Raw genomic sequence first — 24417 nt, forward strand, 5'->3', positions numbered from 1 at the left:
CATTAATTTCTCATCTCAGTTCAGCTAAGTTTTGATCTCAGCATTTTATTTTTCACTACCAGAAAGTTCAGCCTTTTCCCTATTCGCCTAAGGTTACAATGTCTCATCAGCAGCATTTGAAAGGGAATTGTCTCTGAGCTGACTTTAATACCAAGAAACTAAGCAAAAAGATTTTTTTTCTTGGAGTACTTCATATTTACTGATATTCTTTATTGTTCAGTGCCAGCATAAGTAGCTCCAAAATTAATAACTGCCTCTTTTTTAAAGAATCAATTAAAAAACCCTGGACTCTTATTACCAGCGTATCAGCATGAATCTGAGATAAATGCTCAAAACACTTTAACACTACCTGCTGATTTATCATAAGAGGAAGCTCACAGAAAGCTGTGAAACTGCAGAATATGTGTAACCTCGAGATAATGGAAAGGGCTGTTGATACGAGTGTCCTGCTGAAGGCAGCTGTTGTCAGACAGATTCAGACCCACACAGGCTGCGGCTGATGGGCAGTAAAGGAGGGACTGGAACTGCATCTGCTCTGCAGCTCCCTGGCTGCCCCACGGTCACTTCCAGTACCTCCACTGGTTACTGGAGCCACACTCTTGCCCATCTTTAGGGTAACAAACCATAGAGAAGATGCTGTAGATCAGAACCTGCTGTTTTGTTGCTGGTTTCCACCCTCCGGTTGGTAATACTAACCAGGCTATGGCCCTGCTCAGCATCCTCCCACCTCATTTTCACGGTGATATTTGCTCTCAGCTGTGTTGTTGAGCAGATGAGGGGAACAAGCAAATTCCCTGGCTAGGAAATGAGCAAGTGTTTGGAACCAGGAAAAAACAGTTTAGAACAAATTTCCATGGCTCATTTCTCTTTCCATTCCCTGGTACAAACAGAGTAACAACAACCATGCCTACTTGTTATAGCAACACCAAAAAGCCAAATCAAAATAAAATAACATAAAACCCAGTAATTTATCTTGCTAGTTAAGCCACAATGAATTACCCTCAACCATTGATTACTCTATAAGGTACTCACTTTCCATTAATGTTATATGAAATGGAGTTTCTAAAATGATTACAAACAATAATTTAAGGACCTTTCCAAAGGTTCTTTCTTTTTTATGTATTATTCTGCTGAATATAAAAATGTCTTGAATAATTAATGCTGCAATATAAAACTGAACTCCTCCTGGCTTTATTTGCTATGCTTAATTTGGCATTAAGATGGGATTAACCACTGTTTTATTGCAATCACACAGTTACTTCAAATATATAAAGGTATTCATATTACTGAAATGTTGGAGCTGAAGTCACACCACTTTAACAGGTGCAAATTAGTTAACACTGGTGAAGTTGTCACTGCCTGTGGTCACAGCATGAAACCTCCTAGATTCAGTTGCATACGCGTCAAATTGTGCTTCATCCCCACCAGATGTATCAACACACTGCCTCCATTTTCACATTCGGGCTACACAATTTCTGCAATCACTTGTCTTCCAAAACTGCATCCATAAGAGAAACGTGTTACATTCACACAAACACAACCCCTGAGCTTAGAGCCACTGTGCTACTTCTTGCACAGCTCTGCAACCACATTTTTACTGCCTCCAGACACTGTTTATTAGCTGCTTACAACACAGTCTTTGAGCACACGAGATCGAGTTTTTGGTTTGCTTACTTTGCAACACGCCAGCTTATACTGTTAGTGGATTCACGTAAAACCAAATATTTTGGTCAGGAGCTTTATACAAACCTGTCACGGAAAGAAGGGGAAAAAGAAACATCACCTAAAAAAAAAGTGTCTATTTGTTGGAAAGGTATTGCACAGCACTTTTCCCAGGAATGTACAGAAATGCAACTCACTGAAGGACAGATGAAAACGCAATACCAAATCCTATGCCAGAAGAGTCCTCTGATTTTAATAGGGTTGAAACCTGGACAAATTATGTTCCCCATGACAGAGGAACAACAGCAAGATGTATGCTGTGTGCGGGCAGGAGATGCTGGAGCCTCTACTCCCCTTCCAGCCCCTGTGCCCAGGTTGCTCTACACAGAGGCCTCTGTTTTGAGGAGGTGCAGGAACTTGGTGCCGCGGCCTGGTCCCAGCACCGGGGCAGGGTGAGGCTGTGGGGAGCACCACCAGGTGCTGCCTGTGTCAGTGTGTCTAGAGAGAGGGAAAAGAAGGAAAAAATGCAGACCTGTGTGATGAAAAGTGGGATTCAGAAACTGATTTCTGTTCGTCAAGGGGAAAACTGTAAAATATGGTTGGAGGACAGCACTGAAGAGCACTTTTCAATTCAAAATAAAAGAAAGCAGAGGAAAACACTTTAAAGAACTCTTTAAGGAACTTTCTTAATCTAAATATGTTTTTAGTTTCACTGTGACTGAATCTGGTAAATTCTCTCATTGCATGCAAAAAATATGAGGAACCTAAGACTGCAGCCAAGGCCTGGACTTGACCAGCTGTCTTTGCAAGAGCATTAGGAAAACCTTCAGTTTCTTCTGCCTCTAGAGACCCCCTTCTTACCATCCCCAAGACAAGAATTTCTGCCAATGGGTGGCCAATGCCCCGCCACCCATCCCACAGGCCGCAGCTCCTGGCAGATGTAGGTCACACCGAGGGGAAGGAGCTGCGCGTCTTCATCTGCCTGCAGTTTGCTCCAATTGCCAATAATCCCACAGATTCTGGTCTTTAATGACAATATACTAAGATGACGATTACGTGGGATGCAAGTAGCTATTCCTTGACCTATAACCTGCTAAAATGAGACTCAGTCTGTCTGGCTCCCATTGCCACGGCCAACCTGTGACACTGTTGCTCGATGTGTGGCCAGCTGGTATTTTGCAGAAGCTGGATAAATGATGCTTGGCTAAGCCTGGTGGACCATGGGAGGCAGGGGAGCAGGAGGAGGCTGGCCTGCCTTTTGACTTGCAGGACTGCAAAACACAAGAGCTCTTTTTATTCTTCCCCACTGTGGACCACATGCCAAAGGAGCATCAGGCACAATCCAGCCCTGCTCTAGTCCCCTGGTATCACACAAAAATAATGGTTTTAATAAGAGAGCAGTCCAACTTCAGTTTAATATGCTACACAGAAAAAGCAAGCGATCCATGCTACCACAGTACATTTCCAGTGTTTATTTCAAAAACAGAATATAAGCAAAGATAATTCTCCTCCCAGTCCAAACAGTCATAAAGCAAGTCATGACTCAGAGGGTAAATACCGATTCTATGGCACCCCGGTCCTCTCTATCATTTAGAGTGACAGCCCTGCTCCCACTGAATAAGATAGACAATTCTGCATTGTAATGAATGAAATAAACATTTGCGCCAGTATGACTAGTTTTTCTGCACTGCTGAACACTATCAGTATCTATATTTCAAAACCTCTGGGTTTTAAAAGCGACTCTCTAGAAACGGGCCTGAAGTTCAAAAAGTTATTTTGCTTTTCTGAGTACTTCCTTAAAGCATGGATATGAGCACAGCACTAAGTAAGCTACCTAAAAAAACATAGTCTAATAAAGTTAATCTGATCAAGCTAGAAGAAGTGAATATCAATTTCATATTCAAAGCATGATATCCAACACTGTGAAAAAACTGATGAGGTCCTCAGGGTATGAAAAATGATAGGATGTGATTGAATTATCTCAGCAATACAATTTCTTATATAAGAGCTAGGAAAAAAAAAAAGACACAGTAATGGCTAACATGTTAAATAAGCAAAGAACTAGGAGCAATTCCTTAATCCAATCCAATCCTTGCTTTTCTAATAAATTTAGCTCCAACTGTCATTGCTGCTGTGCAAAATGAGACATTTTCTGGAAGTACCTGTCTGCTCATTAACCACCTCACTCACCCCAGCCAGTGACACATAAGGTACCAAAAGCACAAATCCCTAAATTAGCCATCATGACTTGCAGAAGCCCTTAATTTGAGCTAACTTGAAGACTCAGTCATTCTAACAACATCTTTCATACTGTCAGTCACATATCAGTCCCATCGCTTTAAGCTACTCAACTAGTAATACCTTTCTGTCTCACTAAGAGTTGGAAATTCCAGTGCTATCTCAATTTCTTCCTGCACTGAGTTGAAATAGAGTTGAAAATCATGGTCTGAATTTCAGTCTGGAAGATGGGAATGACGTGCACTTATGCCCCAAGCCATACAGCTTAATGACCCACATCATATCACAGTTTCACCACCTAACACCACACTGACAAATGAAGGCAGAGGCTTTAACGCTATGGATTGTGCCACTGATTTCATAATGACAATGTTTTTAGACAGTTTTATATTTTCAAAGCACTGTAAGGAAGAGTAACATTTCAAACTGCAATTGTAGTCATTAAAGGAATGAGTTTTCAGCTTTTCACTGTGCAAAAACACAAGCTTTATACAAATAGACAAATAAGGTGAAATTTCTGTCTTCCCTTGTCTGATGGGATGGACATCATCTCACCTAACTCCAAGCATCCAAGAGTTAGGAAAGTCATTAAAAAAATAATATATATATATGTATATAATTACTTTAAACAAATATCATTATTTCTGGAGGCTGATAACACCTCAGAACCAAGTTTTCAATCTATTACTTCACCAACGCACTGCACCATTTTCTTCCTTTTTGTGCTATTTTTCTCCTTCGAGTACCTCTAGATAATTATGAACTTTTAATCATGAATTATCCCAATTACTGGTTGAGTCTTTTTCTAGTTTCTTTCTTTGTTTTTCCTCTGCAGACATGAATTCATTAATTGTCTTTCATATTTTTGGATGCTCATACTAACAGAGTGCATACTAACATGAGCATCAATGAATATGAAAAATGTTAGTGCAATATTTCAGTTGTATTGAAGTCAGCTGAAATACTCCTATATATAAAGACCTTCATAGATACCTATCTTGATAGGTTTGGCAGGTCAAACCATCAGCTCTTCAGAGGCAAGTTCATAATTACATTTTATCTCTGTATGATGCCAGCTTTTGTTTGCTGAAATAATACTGCCAAGAGCAATGCAAGTTTAATCAGAAAAAAGTAATTTCCACACAAAGACCGCTGTGTATGATACAACATCCAAATGTATTTTATTCAAAACAGAAGTATTATAATGGTTTAAGCATAACTCTTGGACAGGAATTAACAATATGTAGCATTATATAACAAACGTGAAACATCTTTAACCTCTTAGCTTTAAAATTAGGCAATGGAAAAAAAAGGAACTCTCTTTCTGAATAAATATTCCCCAAATGATACAAATTCTTATTTCCAGATCCTGACTGTGCAAGTTCAGGATATATTAAATACATGTGTAAACTGTCTCTTTAACATAGATTCTTAAGAAAACTTTACAGATAAGTGAAAAAGAATGATTTTTCAGTGAAAAGGAAAGTTGGCCTTTTTAGAGTAAGGTTTGGAAAACAATAGGAAACCTCTGCATATAAATACCTGGTAAATGCATGCAAACACAGGCATTGCCCATACGACAAAAAAAAAAAAAAATTACTCAAAATTACTCATCTCCCTGGGAATAGAAGAGCAACAGGTACTCTGCAGTGGGGAAATAGCTGAAAGCAACATTTCTGACTGAGGAGATTGCCTCCTGTTTTTTGGCCCTACTGTTCTCAACAAAAATGGTCTTTTTTTCACATTCTTTTCTTATTTTTTTTTCAAGGAATACATGCATCCATTAGTCAATTCTTCTTCCTAATCAAAAGAATAAAAAGTGCTCCAAATGCTGGCTTACCATTTGAGAAAAAAAATAGGAGCAATACTGTATCATTTGATGACTGACATCTATCACTCTACAATCCATCGAGTTTTTGCTAAAACATTATTGGTCAAGATGGTGTATTGGAAGTTTTCTATAAATATAGTAATAATTTTATTTTTATTAATAAATATGCCATTCAGTGTGGCAATTAAGAGAAAGTAGCCTAATCCCTGCACCTATATTCAAGAATATTTTCTGTTCTGCTTTACAAATGGCTTCTTTTAAGCTCCCATTTCACTTTCTTTGCAGTTGCAGGTCAAATCCACCTAAGTCATGCAATCAGTTCTAGCTTCGTTATCCCTATACTGATGTAATCAACACTTAGCTGCCAATTGATTGGGCCGATTTCAGTTGTGAGCTCCACTTAGTGAAGGGGAAGGATAAAGGAAAATGACTCTAAATCATTTCTTTGCTCTCTAGACATGCAACCAATGTGCCCTTCACTACAGCAGTATGATAGCAGCCCCCCAGAGATTCTCTGGCAGACTGACACTGCTGTGTAGTTACCATTTCCACATTTGGTCCGATAATAATTATTAGAAATTGCAAAGACAGAAAATAAAATAATTCTAATCAAGCTGAAGGTGACTGAGACAAAGTTTTTAATTCATAGTCTATGTTTCTTTTTAAAGCAGTGAGATTATGTTTTTGTACATTTGCACAGAGGCAGAATTACAATGATCCCTTTAAAATGCATTCTTCTACTTACACAGAAAGATTTAATTATTTTACTTAAAACCAATCCAAACCCTTTCAAACACTCATATCTACTCAAAGACTTTAATGACTATATGCTAATCCTAAATTCAGTTATGCATCAATCCATTTATTAGCTGCATGATGAAGCGTGGCCATAACTGGAAAATGTAATAAAATAAATATTGCTCTTTTAAAACTGATTTTTTCTCATCTTTAAACAGCTCCTTGTCTACAATATATTTTACAATCATTTTACAGATGGTTTTCTATTAATGAGTTTCTACCTCTCCTCAATAGGTATCTAGGAATTCACAATATGCTTTCCATTCAGTCCACAAGAAAATAATGATCTCAAGATTCAACTTTAAAATCAATACACTATCTTAAAATTGGCCTAGCTGTAGTAATGGCATTAAATTAAAAATTAAAGGCTGAGTATTCTATTATGCAGAAAATCTACAGAATATTGGAAATGTATTGTTTTTATACTCAGGTCAGTTGTATAAGAGATTAGATCTTTTAATTATCTGTTGCAGAATGGGAAATCTAAGTCTTGAATCCATTTAGCTCTTCAGTTTATGACCTGGAGAATTAAATCTGACCCTGTACAAGGTGCATAACACACTCTCTGAGACATGGCTACAGTTTTAAAACAGACACATAACTCTTAGCTGAGATACCATTATGCTAAAGAAGAACTTAAGTTTCCATTGAAAGTTTTTCTTTTATTTTTGGAAGCGCTGCATGAGAGTCCCAGAAGCATTGACTTACTCTTCTGCTCTAGCTTTAAATAAAAATTTAATCACACCAAAGTCAAGTTTAGCACACCCACACACTACATTTAGAACCACAGAATAATGTAGGTTGGGAGGCACCTCTGGAGGTCATCGAGTCCTGCCTTCCCCTCAGCGTGGATCCCTCTCGATCAGGTTGCCCAGGGCCTTGTCCAGTTCTGATCTGACAGAAGGATGGAAGGACACCACTTCCCTGAAGAACCAGCTCCAGTGCTTTTCCACCTCCCCTGGGATTTTTCCCCCCTTATATCTAATCAGAAGTTCCAATGCTGCACTGCTGACTCTTGGTCTTCTGCCGTGCACCTCTGAGGAGCAGATCTCAGAAGCAGAAGCTCCACCATCTCTACAGTCCACCAGGAGGAAGTGGAAGACAGCGATGTAAACATCCTCTCAGCCTCGCCTCGGAGCCTGGCTCCACAGCCCCTCCTCATACACCCAGACCCCAGCAGCCCGTGGACCTCTTCCACTTTGTGCCAGGGGCAGGACTCTGCATGACACCCTGACATGACAGCAAAACAAACTTGTCTAAAATCACTCTCTAGCGTGAACATCACCACAAATGCATGAGGACTCTTTGCAGCAAGGCGCTAACAATTAGGCTCCCAAATTCATATTCAGCATCTATGGAAAAAGCAGTGTGGCATTCAGTGCTGCTGAACACCTTTAACTTGCAGAATCTTTTTTTTTTTTTTTTACAAGGCCATCTTCCATCATAATATTATACTACAGAACACAAGTAGTAAAGCCAAACTTTTCTCTCTCGATCTGACATAAGGAATTTGGGATATCCTGGCAGGGGGTCAACTTTTCTCATCTGAACTTGTAGTTTTAGACCACTGGATTCTATTAGAACAGAATCTACTTTTAGGCACACTCATATAAGTGACTAAATGAATGACATTTCTTTTTCTTTTGTTGTTGTTGCTGTTTTAAGATATAAATGTCAAAATGAATTTCTTATCCCATAGTGCTGTCAGTCACAATGAATATGTATTTCCATTTACACTGCTTGCCTTCAGACTTGCAGCTGTCTAGCTCCAGGTTAGACCCAGAGAGAGTTCAGGAGGAATTTCATTCCAATCCTACAAATAAAATATTAGACTCACAATGACCTTGGAAATGCCACAGTTAAGTGGAGAAACAATGCCATCTTTTAAAATCTATGCATATACCACACATACAAAGACATGAATCTGGTTTACAATATAGAACATTTAACACTGCACTTTGCAGGGCCAGACATTAGAAAAGTTGTAGCAATTTTATGGCAGTAAATACGGATCCCAGTGAACCACATGTTCTACAGGACACAATCTTAGGCACAGATATTACTGTAGCACAGATATTACTGTACACGTATCCAGCATTGAGGCTCTGCATGCTACACAGCTCCCTTGCAATTCAAATGCTAGGCAATGTGATTAGCGCTGCTTATCTAAATGCTTGTTGAAATTTGGCTGACTCTTCCACTTTGGGACTGCAATATAAGAAGCATTGTTAAGTCTCACAATTTTATCACAGCCTTGAAATACGTGATGTTTTAAATTAAGTGCCATCACTGCAAGATTAGTGATTATGCAGAAATCTACAGGCTGAGGGAATTGGAGTTGTTCAGCCTGGAGAAGAGAAGGCTCCAGGGAGACCTTATAGCAGCCCTCCAGTACCTAAAGGGGGCCTACAGGAAAGCTGGAGAGGTACTCTTTGTCAGGGAGCGTAGTGATAGGACAAGGAGTAATGGCTTTAAAATAAAAGAGGGTAGATTTAGATTAGATATTAGGAAGAAATTCTTTACTCAGAGGGTGGTGAGGCGCTGGAACAGGTTGCCCAGAGGAGTGATAGATACCCCATTCCTGGAAGTGTTCAAGGCCAGGCTGGACAGGGCTTTGAGCAACCTGGTCTAGTGGGAGGTGTCCCTGCCCATGGCAGGGGGTTGGAACTGAATAGTCTTTAAGGTGCCTTCTAATCCAAACAGTTCTATGATTTATTTATTTTTAATTACTATTATCTGTTTGTAACTGTTCTAGTTGCAGAAGAAGGTTGCAACTTTTTACCATTTTAAGTCTCCTCATGCCATTCCCATCTGAGCAACACAAATTCCTAATGGCAAAAAAAGATGCTCCAACTTGTTTTTTACTTTTCAAATACAGATCATATTGCTTGCAATCTCTCCCCCAGTTTCCCTGCTTATGTCCATACCCTACTTGATAGCTACATCTCAGGGGTAAGTGTAAGGTTTTCACTTCTGCTTGTACAGTACAAGAATATGTATCCTGTTTATCTGGTAAACTTATGATACTAAAATTACTAAAGAAATTGTAGAAAACTATTTAAAGTCCTAGAGATACACTCGGACACCTTGCTTTGGAGCAAGAATGACAGTCTCATGAGTGTTGTCGTAAAGACGCCTACCCAGGGTGTTGGGAAGAGCAAAGTAACCTGGAGAGTTCGACTCCCCGCAACAGGGAAAAGTATTACAGAAAAAAAAATAATAATAAAAAATCCTCCCACAGCTCATTATATTCCTGTTCCTCATTGCTGGTGGCCTAGAACTGCACACAGTAGAAACACCAGAAACAGCCCCCTAAAGCTCCTCACCAATTCTAGTGCTGTGGCAGGAGGAGAAATAGGACAGCAGTGATATGCCTAGTACTGAACATCTCCTGCAAGCCCAGGCAGGATGAAGGGGCCACAAACATCTCACCAATGTGACCTGAGCCGAAGGACCCAAAACTGGCCTCACCACTTGGAGCATTAAATCCTGAGCTGCTGGATTTGTCTGCGCAGCTTTTGCCACAATACTTAATTTTCAAGCCCGTAGGCAACTGACAGAGCAGATGTTACCAAAATGACTTAATGCATTAAGCTGCTGTTTGTTTAATTCTGATGTGGAAAATGTGTCGTCCTCCAAATAGTTTAGTATGTTAACATACCAGTGCAGTGACCTACAGCAATCTTCCATAATTTTATTCTAGACCTATTTACTTATTAATTTTATTCTAAATAATAATCAAAACCTTCTGTTTTCTTGCTTCATACCTGTGCTTTTTAATGTGCTCACAACTTCCCCTATAGTTTCCACACGCTGAATAAACAGAACTATTATCTGAAAAGCACATTTAAACATTTAATGTCCTAACATATTTTATCTACAATTTATTTGCATTAAATGACATAAACATCTGCAAACTTCCAGAATAAAGTAACCAGTTAATAATTTGCAACACAGTACTTCACAGATGAGGGATTTGGGGAGAAAACAGTTTAGTATCTATACCTGCACAAGGAAGCTGACCAAAGCTATATTTGGAATGGTCTGTGAGTAACATCAAAAATTGAAGAATCTTTTTCAAGAATGTTGATTCAAATAAGAGGATTTTAGAGATTTGAAAGCAAAACACAAGGAATAGCTTTTAATAATTATATCAAAAGAGTTTTGGTTTTATATTTGTATATTTTCTTATGCTTCAATAGGACAAGTGACAAAAAGCATATCTAGTCTTGAAAGTTATTAACCTCAAAAACATCCATTTTAGAATCAATTTTAGAATAACTTAAAAAACATGATGAGCACTACAAATGAAGAACGCCAAGCTGTAAACGTGAACAGCAACCATTTCAAAACAAAGGCACAATAAAATGCGTACTAAATTTAACTCATTTGTGGATTTGCATCTGAGGTTGTGGAGCCTTCTTAGCTCAAAGCATGTAAAATTAATCCTTTTGCGTATAGCTGCACTCCTTTGATAAGTCAGCATTCCCAGCATTAGCACTTATGCTTTCTTGAGATTCTCTGGACATGCATAAGATACTTTTGACTTGCCAGCACCTTATTCTGATGTTCTGCCACAGCACATTTTGACAGCTATTCCTTACGGGGACTGTAAGCTTCAAGACTGGCAGTTGTTTCATCTGTGGCTTCAAGAGCACAGCTCTGAAAATAAGCTTCAAGAAATTTCTTCAACTACAAATTTGAACAAACTTTTGAGAACACCTTTCAAAACAGAGCTTTTGAAACATCTGCTGTTTGAAGTCCAGTTTCCAGCAAAGAAATACTTGTCTGCGTTCTGCTTTACATCAATTCCAATCAACTGGTTGTTGTCAGATGACTCCTCCTCACCAACTAGACTGCAATGACCCAGATACCTGTTAGGTCAAGGTATAACCATTGTGAGCCACATCTGGAACAAAGGCCAAGCACATAAACAGGCTTCAAACAACACAAAAAGCTAAAGTGAGTTTCAGTTCTTCATTGGATATAAGGAAGAAATTTTTCAGGATGAGGGTGTTGAGGCACTGGAACAGGGTGCCCAGAGAAGCTGTGGATGCCCCATCCCAGGAGGTGTTCAAGGCCAAGGCTGGAGCAACCTGGTATAGTGGGAGGTGTCACTGACTATGACAGGGGTGTTGGAACTGGGTGATCTTTAAGGTCCCTTCCAACCCAAACTATTGCATGATTCTATAACCACGCCATGCTGGTACTGCACCAGACTCCAGGGGACAACATCTGGTGTGACCTTGTGTGTTCCTAGTCTTATCTGAATGGTTCTCCTTATTCATGAGATGCTCTTTCCTCTACAAATATTTGGTATCAGTGGTTATACTCTTCTGGAACCATGACAAATTTACCCAGTAAACAAGTCTGACTCAGTGCAAGCCCTCAGGACTGCCATAATCTCCACCCCAGTAACTAAGCTTTCAGCTTACCGGGGATACAAAAGCTTAGAGGCATTATCAGTCTGAATCGAAAATATTTTCCAAATTACCTATTGTATTAATGTGACCGTGACTGATGGAAGTTGCAGGAATTGGCTCTTATTTCAGTTGGACTACAAAAACCTTCAGCCATCTGACACCCTCCAGCAGAGCCCTGGCTTCTCTCCATTCTTACTGCTGACCTGCCTTGATGTCTGCGTCCTGCTCCCACTGCTGCACACACCAGGTCACCAGTCCCAGTGCCCAGCTTCCTTACCTGGCTAGGAAATGGTGATGGGCAGAGAAAAGAGCAGGGGCTTTGCCTTATTTCTACATGTATCTACAACATTGGCCTTCGGCGTTAGGGAAATATTAGCTTAACCCTGCCCCTAGAGCAAAGAGCGGCATGTTATCTCTCTGACACGTTACGTCACCTCTAAACAGCTTGAAACAACTAGCAAGTGACAGTGGCAGCTGCTGGCAGGGGTCTGCTGGGACAAGCGTGCTGTGGGCTGCAGATGCCTTGGTGGGGCTGCACGACTGCAGCCCGTGTGCCAGCACATGCAGCCCTTGCGTGTCACGTAAAAATAAGAATGTTACCCAGGGTTAGCTTTTTGTATCTGTTTTTGTCTGTTTGCTTTAAATATTTTCCATGCACAACCATGTCTGACAGGTGACATCGGTTGCAATCCTGATTTTTTTTGTGGAATGAAGTCTCATGGATACTAGCCAGATGGAAACAAAGCTCAAGGAGGGGAATACCCAGGCTGTCCAGTGCATGGAATCAGCAGCTGGAAACTGGCTTTGTTGTAATTTCTTTTTTAAATTTTTTTTTGCAAGCCCAATTCTTCCCTTTCTCTTTCCCTCCTTTAGCTGTTGGACAACCTAAGGACCAGATTTTATTTTTCAAAACTTGGTGGAAGGTGACAAGAGTTCATTTTCCTTTCTTACTTCTGCAGCCAAATGTCAGCCACTTACATCAATGGCAAAACCAACCCCAAATATATCAAGTTTTATACTTATGAAGCCAGTGACCTAATGGATGCAACATTTAACTCAGACTTTGGTATTCCTAATTCTTTTCCCCTTGATCAATCCTACAAAACACAAGTCACAAATCTGTCCTTAGCTCCCCATGGTGTATAAGTGAATTAAGTCACTACTTCTCTTGTGAGAGCTTTGTAGCACACTGATGAACAGTACTAGCAAAAAGCTAAACATCTTTATAAAAATACACAACTCCAACAGCACCACAATAACATTCTACCAAAAGGAAACCGTAAAATCGGAGAGCATAAATGTAAAGAGTGATCCATCCTACCAAAAATGGAAGGAATTCTTGCCAAATAGAGGAGAAATTTCCTAAGTAGATGAAGTTACTTTTCAGTTTGGGACTAAAAATAGTATGGCTGTTTATGCGGTACACAGAGACAGAACCTCCTCCTCAAAGTTTACAAGCTAAATAAACTGCAGTCAGATGACGTATAGGAAAAATTATTAACAACAGTAATTACCCTCTTAATTACATTATTTGTATGTAGAAGAGCTTTCCATTTGTTTATTGCGTTAGCAATTTCTTTAGGGCATAACATTTTAGGATGCTTACACCGAAATATGCAACAACAACAAAAAAAATGAAGTGATAAAAAGATGCTTTAAATGCCAACATAGAGATGCAACATTATCTCAGACATAGCAGTTTTGAAGAGATCACAGCCTAGAGAAAGGATGGAGTGAAACACATAGGACGACCAATTCGTGGGTTAGTACCACCGCACTCTCCTGGACGTGTAGCTCTTACTGTCCATCAGAAGTCCTTGCTCCCTACTGCTCAAGTGCTATACATAGCTGTCAAGCTGAAATGTCAAATAGCCTGTGACCAATATAGGACCTTCGGTAACTGTTAATTCTTCACAGTCCGATAATGTCAATGCAGTGATAATACTTTCCATACCACTGTTTTTTTCCACACCATAATTACCAGAATTTCCCTAGCAAATTCCTAGGAGTTTCCTGTTAACCTGCAGCCCTTTGCCTTCCAGCATGCTCGGAGCACTGGAGCCACCACCTGCCTTCCAGAACCACAGCAAGAAGCCTCAGGGCAGGCTAAGAGTAGGCAGCTTTCTTTACCGTGTCAAGGTTTGCTATTTACCAACTGCAAAGGGCTCTCTAAGTGACACTGGGTGCATAACTTAAAATACATTCACAGGCTCACTTCAAGAAAATAGGTTCAGCTAGAGAAAACAAAAAATGAAACGTTTCTAAAAATATGAAAGGGAACAGTACTTTCTAAGCACAAGAGTGACTAGTACAGAAAAAGACTATCAGGAGAAGTGGTAGGTTTGTTATCTTTTGTTGTGTATAGGGAAGACAGCTCTGTTTTTTCTAACTCGGTTCTGGAATATGCGAGTGCAAACAACCAGTTATTCAGAGAAGTAGTAGAAGACTAGATGATTAAGCAACTGAATTTGACCTGTAACCTACACAATGCTATAAAAATAGCTTAAACTAATAACTAGAATTAAACAAAAAGTCAGCCTAAATTCCAGATCTGAAATTGGTGAATTGTTTTGATGTCTGCAGTGCAAAAGCTATACTGAAATCATCCATTCCTAATTGAACGGATCACAACAACACTTAGGAAACATGCACAAAATCAAAATCAGAGCTGAAGCTGAGAGTGCCTCCTATATATAGCATTCCTATATATTTCCAAAAATATTAAGTACCTTTGTATGCACAAAGACTCTGAGAAGCTGCCTTGTTCTAATTTGTAACGGGTGAATCAAGCAAGTATCCAACCAACGTTATGGCAGCTTCTGACAGCTCTAGCTTAACAGCCAGGCTTTTTCTGCCAACTTCAATTTGCAGCAAGTGCTATGTATTGCCTTCTAAAATAGCCATGACTATGGCATGCTTCTAGATCTATGCAGACCTTATGTGCTTCAGAGACAGGATGCAGAAAGCCCAGCTGAGCATTTCTGCAGAGCTGGCAGCATCACTCTAATGTTAGTCTCATATTCTTTTCAGGACGTGGACCACGTTGTTCCTATGGAAAAATCAACACTGACCTTGAAAGAAGCTCAGGCATATCACAAATTAAAATTTTAGCTCTAAGGAAAGAAATTTGAATCTGAAATGAGTGCCTACCACTATTGCAGTTTTCCTGAAAAAAAATAGTGTACTACAATGTTCACTCTGGGTAGATTATTTAACTCTGAGTTTAGAAGTAACGGGAGTTATGGGTCCTCAGCACAACCTATCTTTCACTCTTAGCTCAATCCCAATTATCCCAATTAATAAATAATACAGACAAAATCAAATCTACAGCAGTATAACTGATTTTCAGAGTAGCTCTATTAAGATACAAATATATACTGAAGTTTATTGTTATGCTGCCTTTCTGCAGAGAAAGAAATTTAGGCGAAGATATTGAAAAAGAGCTAAAATCAGGCATTTGGATGAAGCATCACTTGGAGTTCATCCTGGTCTTGCACAATTTTCAAGATACTATTAGTGCTAACCACACTGGGTGATGGGCACTGCTGGGCACATTGTGTTGGGCCACACAGGCATTTGATCTGGTATAGGCATTGCTATGATCTTAAATAATGGCAACGAACGTGACATACAGCAAAACGAAGTGTTAATGCTTAGTCTTATGGCTTGTAAAGACATAGCTGATGAGACATTAAGACAGTCTCTGAGATGTTATCTTAGTTCTGTATCATGAGAAGCTGTGGTTATTAAAGATGTTAAAATCTTTACTTTGATTCTTCAGTTAGTCACAAAAAAAAATGCCCCAGTTGCAGAGGGAAGAAACACTCTGCAGCTCTCAGTGATCTCAACCACAGGTGCTATCATTTCTCAAAGTCCCAGCACGGATGAAGAAGCCAGATGTTCACACCACACTTGGTGTCTGTCACACCTGGGCTCTGCGGTTGTGCATACGCAGCCCGTGAGAGTGGGCCTGCATCTTTTGGGAAACCGTTCAACAGGTTTGTGGTCCATAAAATTACTTTCTCCACAGGGTCTGGTGCAGGAGAACTTAGAAATGCTCCTACTAAAGCTGACACTAGAAGAAGCAGATTTCTTCCTCCAATTTCCTGAGATAGGAATGAACCACCAAAGCTTAGCCAGGAGGAACACTGGTCAGTAAATAAGCAAGGCATTCAAAACAAATCTGCCTGTATGTCTCTGCAGCAGAGAGATCCTCAGAAAATCTGGGGCTGGATAGGACATCCAGAGGTCCAACACGCAGCAGGTCGATATTCAAAGTTAGGTCAGGTTGCTCAGACCTTTGCAAAATATATTTTGAAAAACCCTAAGGCTGGAGGTTTTACAGCCTCCCCAGGCAAACTCTTCCAGATTTCAGGCACTCCCTTTGCTGTTTTTATTCTCCTTACAGCCAGCACAAATTTCCTGCATTCTAACTCCTAGCTGTCGCTTCATGCCCTTTTTCCACATACCTGTGAGGGGAGCATGGATCCATCTTCCCTACAGCCACCCACTGGGTGGTTCCAGCTGAAGAGAGCAGTGAGATTCCCCCTCGTGCAGGATTTGTTAACCAAGCGGGTGGGAACTCTGTACCCAAAGGCACACTGAGCCATGGATGAGCTCCAGATGGCACGCAAACCCATGCTGGCCTGTCACCACCACCGCATACCCACAACCCATGCTCAGGTGCAGCACTGGCCTGCTCCCCAGGCAAAGGCAGAGCGCGTTATTTTCGGGTCCGTTCCGCTTTATTTAGCCTGAGTAGGGCAGGAACCGGTGAGCACATTGGAACTCAGGCCACAAGCAGAAACCCTAAAATTGGCACCCGGAGCCCGACTTGCAGCCAGGTTAGCAGATAGCAGAACGGATGGCATATGTGCGAGTCACAGGGGCAGGGTGTTGGAGGCGCTGCCAGACGTTCGCTCCAGACCGCCGCCGTACAGACATACGAAGGCCCAGCTGTTCCAGATTGCCTTGAACTCCGTTTATGTGAATTGGCTGCAAATCCTACTCCATTCCTGCCTTCCTGTCATCAAGGCCAATTTCTGTGGTTTTCTGCGGTCTCCATGCCCTACACAATTATATACATACAACCTTAAAGATTAGGTCCTCTGTATCTGTGTTATATCTTAAATTGTGATCAAGCGATTGTTTTAACACTGCTGGTATTGCAAAGCCAAAAGAAACACAGGAGCAAGGCAAACTCTACCAGACTATCAAAAGCAAACTTGTCAGCTGAACTCTATTAAAACCCCTCACTGCTCTGTTACAAGGTAAAGAAGAGAAATAACTTGAAGATCCAAAATAAGTTTGCAACACTGGGAACACCAACAGGAAAGGAAAAGGGACCTAGAGTATCTGTAAACTGGGCAAAGTAAACACAAGTAACTGAGATGAAAACAAAGATGAAACTGTAAAAATATTTTTCATGACTTCTAGATCATTCACATAATTTTAAACTGCAATACTGCAACTATCTGGGATTTATAAATGTACCTCAGTGAACTCTCTTGACAGAAGTAGAAATAAATCAAGCAAAAACTGGTCTCTGATCAAGAACTCTCTGAATTAACCACCGCATGTTCATTTAGTTCCATTTAGCGTTGCTTAGAGAAGATCCCAGTACTTAGACAACAACTAGTAAAGTGCCTTACTTATTACCTCTGAGGTTTGCTGCCACCTGTGAATCCACAAGTCACACACCTGCAAGGGGAAGGAGCTCTAATGACTTATTTTCTCAAGTTGCCAAAGCTCTTGTATGACACACTCAAGCATAACAGGTTCTTTGACTTTTTCTGCGTATGATATGTATCAAATTTTAACTTCTCCCTCTTCCCCAAGAATTTTACCCTATAAACAGTCATAGGGATTTGATTTTACTTTCGTATCCTTTGAAACGGGCTTGAAGGAATGCAACTACTGTATGCTTACTGCTCCACATTTATGCTATATTCAGTTATTTCCCTCCATAAAACAGCAGGATTTTTTTTAAACACTTGTATTTATTTTTGTCCCCCAAATAAGAATTTGGGAAGAGGGAAGAAGAAGAACACAGGACAATCATATGTCATCCTCTCTTGATGCATCAGACTGACCAATGCTAGAAATGAAATGACAGAAGAGATACTTAAAAACTTCCAAGGAATGCTGTGTTTGTGAACAGTTACCATACAGTAATAACTAAGGTACCACGCTTTCTTCTCCTATCTACCATGAGGAGCAATTGTGGTCTGTTATGCTTAACAGTGACAATATTGCTTAATTCAAAAAGTAATGGTTTCTAAATAGCAAAAAAAAAATCCATATTATGGGAACATTAAGGTCTTTTTAAAACATCTTTAGTGATATCTTACTATTCAGAAATGTTTATTTTTATTTTTCATGGCTAATTGCAGTAACACTTTGATTTCCTTCACTACAGATCAAGCAACTTGTACTATACTATCAGGAAAATCTCCAAAATGGAGGTATTGATCAATATAGCTAATGCCAGTAGAATTGTTTTTACAGAGAAAAGGAGAAAACATGTTCCTAACGCAGACAGAACTATTCACTGAATGGAGCTTATATTCCTCTCAGATTCCTTCTCTAGAATGGAAAAATAAATAACTGTCCTTCCTGCAAAACAAGACTCTATCTAGATTTCAGAGCACGAGCATCAACTAACCAGCTGTGAAAAAAAAAAGCTCCAACATTTCAGGCGGTAACAGCTCAAGGCCCTGACACACCACTAATAGATCTTGACACAGGGAATCATCTAAATTCGGAAATATTTGCCTGAAGGATATATTTAAGGATGCAGACAATGAGCCAGCAAATTGTCCAATAATCTCTGAGGCCCCTGCGCTGCCATGTCTGACGCCAGCCTGCTGGAGGGATGAATGAGGAAGCCGCAGCAGCGCTGATGGTTGAGCCCGCTCCCATCCCAGCAGTCATCCCTGACCTGCGAAAGCTCTAAGCAGCATGCTCCACTTCCACCCAAATACGCTTCATTCACTATTGTGATCCCTTGGTTTGAAAACCCAGGGTATGAAGGTGAGTTAATGGCACCGGCAGCCCCCCAACAGCACTGGAAAACGCTGCTCTGAGCTTCAAGTTAACAACAGTCGGGAGAGACACATCTCCACAGACTGGATTTGGGGGTCTGCGGAGGGTAGAAGGTGAACGGTTTGTCAAAATCAGCAAAACTATGATTGGGGTTTCCTCACTTTGGTTGAATATTGGCCAGCCCATGTCTCAGAAAGAGGAAAAAGAGGGAAAAAGGTACCTCAACAGCCACACGTCAATTGATTTTTCAATTATTTTTTTAGCTCTTTACATTTTTGGCCCTCTGTTTTTATCATAAAGTTGAATATTGGGCATTAAGTATGTAAGCCCCGTGCAGCAAAACCAACAGTGCTTTATCACCATGCTGAAGTGGCAGCCAGCTGCAGCCAGAAGAGCAGCCACACAGAGTGCTCAGTGCTGCACAGACACCATGCGGAAGACGGGCAGGTTGGCAAGAAGCAGACCTCACTCGTGGAGCAAAATGTCTGGGTGTTTTAAAGCAGAACAAGCTACCTTTCCCATCTGAGCAGAGCTTGGGTAGCACGGAAAGGCCTGTGGCAGGCGGGATGTCCTGCAGTCAGAAGTTACCGGCTGATGAAGCTATCACCTGATAATCTCGTCTGACCTATTTCACCCTCTTGTAGCAGTGCTGTATGTTCTTACCATCAAAGAACATGATGTTGCAAAGAATAATCTTCAGCCAAAAAACCTTAAGGAAGCCTAAGATACAGCTTCCTGTTTTTTTACAATCCATATATATATATATTCCACGCAATTCAATTTCAGAGCAAGAATTACCATCAGCAGTTACATGCCATTGTATACTTTCTCAGGGAGATCGTACCATAGCTAAAATGGCAAGGAAATGAAGTAGCTCTAATTCTGTTTAATTACTAAACTTGGAGGACCGCACATTATAATCTTCACACATACATATTTCATTAGTTAGAGAACTCCAAGGCAAGGCGACCTCTTGCTGCTCCCATCAAGTAACTTAATGCTCTCTGCTACCAGTGCTCAAAAGGAAGGGCCAAAATTAAAACAGAAAAATATACTAGTCTGAAACAACCAGGCTATTGTCTCTGGGGAGGGTTCCTGTTGGCCTATTTACATGTGAACTTTGAAAAGGAGTTAAGCATCTCCCCGGCAGGGCAGAAACCAGTGTGACCAGCCTGTGCAACCTCTTTTGTAACCAGTGCCACTATGGCCGTGTGCCATTTGGGTTGTGAACCTCTGTCAGCAGCTCTCTGATCCACACAACCAAATTTTCCCTCTAATGTAACAGTTTAGAGACTAAAGAGCCAAGCTAATTTGTGTCATGACATTTAATTTAATCTAATCTGAGATAATTCACCTAGTATGTAATTAGCTCTGTGATTCTTCTTGCACTTAAATAATCAACACCATTTTACCCTATTTCTGGGAACTAATGGGAACCTAGTTTTCTCAATTTCTATTTTTTAACCTACTTTGTTCTTTTTGCTATGATTTCAAGACAGCGAAGAACTGGGATACCAGGCTGATAACCATATTATAAATTATTAAACATACACTCAGAATCCTGAATACACAGCCATTTCATGCAACTCTCCTAGGTATATAGGGGTTGTGAATGAGCCCTTGCTTAGAAATGTTTTCAGACGAGGTCAGAGGTACGTATACGGAATTCAGCTGAGGATAATCACGTGTGGGAAAATCTAATTATGCCATAAATACTAATACATTTGAGTTGTGTTTTCCTATGCCACATGATCATATGTTTTCTAGATGTAAAACTACACCATGATTCTGTAGTTCATTGATACAGAATGACATTTGAAAGCAAGTACTATAGGGCCACTTAAGTGGTATTATCTGGATCTATGTATCATAAACTAAATCACAGTACCAAATGTAACTGTTTGTACATCTAAAGCCGAACCTTATGGTTAAAACAGTAAGGCAGCATGGCAGGGATCCAGGCAGGGATACTAATGATGTGGCACATCAGCACAAGAGACTCAGACTGAGCGAAGGCTTCTGGAGCAGCAAGCACAGATCCACAAAGGTTGACTCCAGCTCATGAGGATGGATCACTCCTGGATCACCAAACATGACAACAATGCCCTGAACCTTATGTGGTGCTGATTTTGATGCCACATTTCACCCTGGTTTTCTTGGCAGAGACAGAAACATCCTTCTGCTACAGTACCACCACTAAGCTTTGAATTACAGCCTTTCCAGAGCAATTTTGGTGGAAATCTTTTGTAAGCAGTAATTTTACTCAAGTGCATTGTGGCATTACATTTGCTGTACGATAGTTGCCCTGCTGATGTTAACAGAAAATTTCCGTTGCTTTTGCAGAATAGAGGTGGGCTCATCACATTTAATTTATCATAGAAATTGATTGTAAATTGTTTACATAGTCCACACAGACACGGTAAATCAAAAATCTGGAAACATCAAAGCTAAAGCGATACTTAAAAACAACGCTCCTAAAACTGCCAGTTGTAATTTCAAATGAGAGCTAAGGACTCTCAGGGGTTTTTCCACCCTTTTTCCCAGGATGTTATTTTTATCTTGGCACTGTTCATTATTGCTCTTTCATTTATGCTGTATTTGGTGCAATTATGGAGACAGAATTGTGTCAAGTCTCATCTGTACTAGACTGTTATCCACTAACTTTTCTTCTGTGTTTCTGACTTTGCAATCCTTCAAATTTGTGTTTAAAACATTCTCAGGATGCAACTCTGGAATTTTCTACTCCCTCTCTCAGCCTCAGCTCTACTGCTACAGAATTTAAATGCTTCACAGTGCTGCATATTCTTCTGTTGGAGATTACAGATGGGGAACAGGACAGGATTCTGCGCTCGACTTTAATCATCTCCAGTGCAGATGTCACCATCTGCGTTAACCATCTAGATCCCTTTAGAGGCAGAAGAAAGGCTTGGGATTTCCAGCACCCCTGAATACGCGCTCACTCTACTCCCACCTGCCCCAGCCTGGGCACTTGGCAGGCTGGAAGTGTGCCTTCCGTGCACAGACCAAACGGGAGCACAGCTGATAGGCATATGTGGAAATTGCTACGCTTTCAATTGAGGAAATGCAAAGCTCCGTTTTTATCTGAAGCCTCCGGCAGGTGTTTGACCCCGGGTCTCGCACTGCTCTAACAAGGAGCCTGTCTTCCTCTTTGTTTGCGGTAGGCTCTCATTTGGCTCGCTGCGAGGATGTGGTGTGATTAAGCGTGTTGACATACAGAGTCACCACGTAATTGTAGCTATTCAACGTCTCCCCGTTGTTGTGGCAGAGGGTATATTTAGCAGCTACAGTTATGCTCAGAAATGAAATATACAATCAGCTCTGAAAGCCTCCCCCTTTCCCTATGCACAACCCTGTGTTTGCCTTAAAGACTGTAATATTGTGCGATCAGCTGAGCTCTGAAGCAATCACCCCCCAGTGCCAACCGATGCAGACGAATGCTGAATCGCTGGAAAACACAATTCCAAGCCCGTTCACAAATCCTGCATGTATCACAGGGGGAAAAAAAGAATAATAAAAAAAAATACTTCTGTATTGCCCTGGGCAACTGGATCTCCTGGGTGGAAATCGTAGCTGGTGTTCCGACGAAACCTGCGTGGTTTTCACCTCCCCTGCCAGCACGCAATCTCAGCCGGGAGCAGAGGCCGAGCTTTCAACCCCAATATTTCAACCCCAAACCCATCTGATGAGCTGCGGGCTCCTTCCCTGCGGGCTGCCGGGTGGGGAAGGGGGGCAGCAGGCTCCTGCCCCACGCTCGGCTGGGTACCGGGGGGCACCGGCTGCCGAGCCCACCCCGCGGGGCTCCCTGCGGTGTGCGGGCGGCGCCCGGGCTCCGAGCTCTCCTCGGAGATGCAAATACATACGAAAAAAAAAAATATATATATATATATCAAAATAAAAAAATCTTTACAGTCCGCAATTTCCAGCTGCCCCCCCCCCCAAAAAAAAAAAAGCAACAACGTCCCCCTCCCGATAGCTGGCTCGGTGCATATGTGGGGGTACGGGGGGGGTCCCCCCGCTGCCTCCTACCTGTGCCGGTGCTCATGTCGCGCAGGAGGGGCCGTCACCACCGCCGCCGCCCGTCCCCGCCGCCCGTCTCCGCGGCCCCGCGGGCGGCCCCGGCCCCATCCCCGCCCGCCGCCGCGCTCCGCCCCCGCCGCAGGTGCCCAGCACCCCGGCCACCCCAGCGGGCACCGTGGGGTTTTCGGCAGCTCCGTGCTTCCTCCAGGGGGTTACATCCCTCTACGGGGCTGCGGGGACCCCCCTCCTTGTCCCCCCCCGCCCCCCCCGGTTTCCCCCCAGCCGCATCCCGCTCGCACCTTTTTCCTCGGCAGCTCCCCTTCCTCCGCATTTTCCTGCTGGTGCTCGGCTGGTGAGGTCGCCGACGTTTGTGCAAAGCGGGTCGCTGCACAGGTGTTTTAGCATGTCCCCGGAACGGCCAGGGAAGGAGGATGGGGGTGTTTGAGCTCTTCCTCAGCTCGGCCCGGACTCCAGGCAGCGCTGCACCGCGGAAGACGTTTGGCAGCAAGTGTGGTTATTGAGGAGAGGAAGGGAGTGCTGTCTGGAGCAGGGGAACCTTACTGATCCTTCATTTGTGAAATTAGAAAGACTCGCAATGTTTTGTGAAAGCCAGCCTGTCCAGTATTCCATCTATCTAACAAATAATTGCTATAATTCTGATAGCAATAATGTTTTTTTAATAAAACAGCACCCAAACTTCCATTTTAAGAAACCCAGCAAGATCCAGATGCAGTTACATAAGCACATCGTGTTGCACAGCTCCTCTGATGCTGCGTGCAGGGCAGCTTGGCGTAACACTAACAGCGTGAGGAAGCAGGAGCGTGCAGAGGACTGCTGCTCTGTGCTCAAATGATGCGAATCCTGGAGATAATTGCTGCCACTGGGAAGAGTGTGGACCTGCACTCAGGCATCACAGTGATATGGGATCAGACAATCCAAGCTGGTGCCCCACTGCTGACAGGCACTGGCAGTGGATATCTGCAGAGGGGACTTGCTGAGCCAAATGAGTTTTCTGCATGTTTAAGAACCTTCCATGCATTTTCTTCCATTACCTTGCCCAACTGTTTTATTTTTTTTATTTTGTTTTGTTTTGTTTTTCAACCCATGCACACTTCAAGCAACTGCAGCACCCTGCTTGAGACATTTCACAGCTGAACTATGGGTGCTGCAAAGAACCACCTGCTTTTGTTTTGAACCTGCTATTTGCTATCTTATTCAATGCCAACTCACTCTTGTAGTGGAAGAGAGAGCAAACATATTGTTCCCTATTCACTTTCTCTGTGTCACTCATGAATCTGTCCTATCAGATGCCACCCTTCACTCCTACTCTGCTTAGTCATTCCTTGAAACTCATGACTTGTAACTTCAGTAGCATGCTGCTAT

The 24417-nt window shown here is 41.7% G+C and overlaps 1 protein-coding gene and 1 long non-coding RNA gene across 28 annotated transcripts in view; both read right to left on the reverse strand.

Annotated features, from left to right (window-relative positions):
* Nucleotides 1-23908, reverse strand: part of ABLIM2 (actin binding LIM protein family member 2) — a 142896-nt gene extending 118988 nt beyond the window's left edge. For 5 of the 27 annotated variants that reach the window (XM_083834510.1, XM_083834507.1, XM_083834502.1 and 2 more), the window contains exon 1: nucleotides 23044-23187. In XM_083834510.1, coding sequence (XP_083690636.1) covers nucleotides 23044-23059 — 16 coding nt within the window. In that variant the 5' untranslated portion in view covers nucleotides 23060-23187. Of the gene's footprint in view, nucleotides 1-23043; nucleotides 23199-23333 lie in introns of those variants that run through there. The other 22 variants (XR_014583819.1, XR_014583820.1, XR_014583822.1 and 19 more) reach the window with 20 other exon arrangements.
* Nucleotides 4978-17562, reverse strand: LOC310898890. The gene is made up of 2 exons (XR_014583831.1): nucleotides 17446-17562; nucleotides 4978-17020 (listed from the first exon to the last, which is right to left on the reverse strand). It is a non-coding gene; the product is annotated as an uncharacterized lncRNA (long non-coding RNA).
* Nucleotides 23909-24417: the final 509 nt, after the last annotated feature.

The sequence above is a fragment of the Anser anser genome (assembly GCF_964211835.1).
Source record: "Anser anser genome assembly, chromosome: 4".
In the NCBI taxonomy this organism is placed as follows: domain Eukaryota; kingdom Metazoa; phylum Chordata; class Aves; order Anseriformes; family Anatidae; genus Anser; species Anser anser.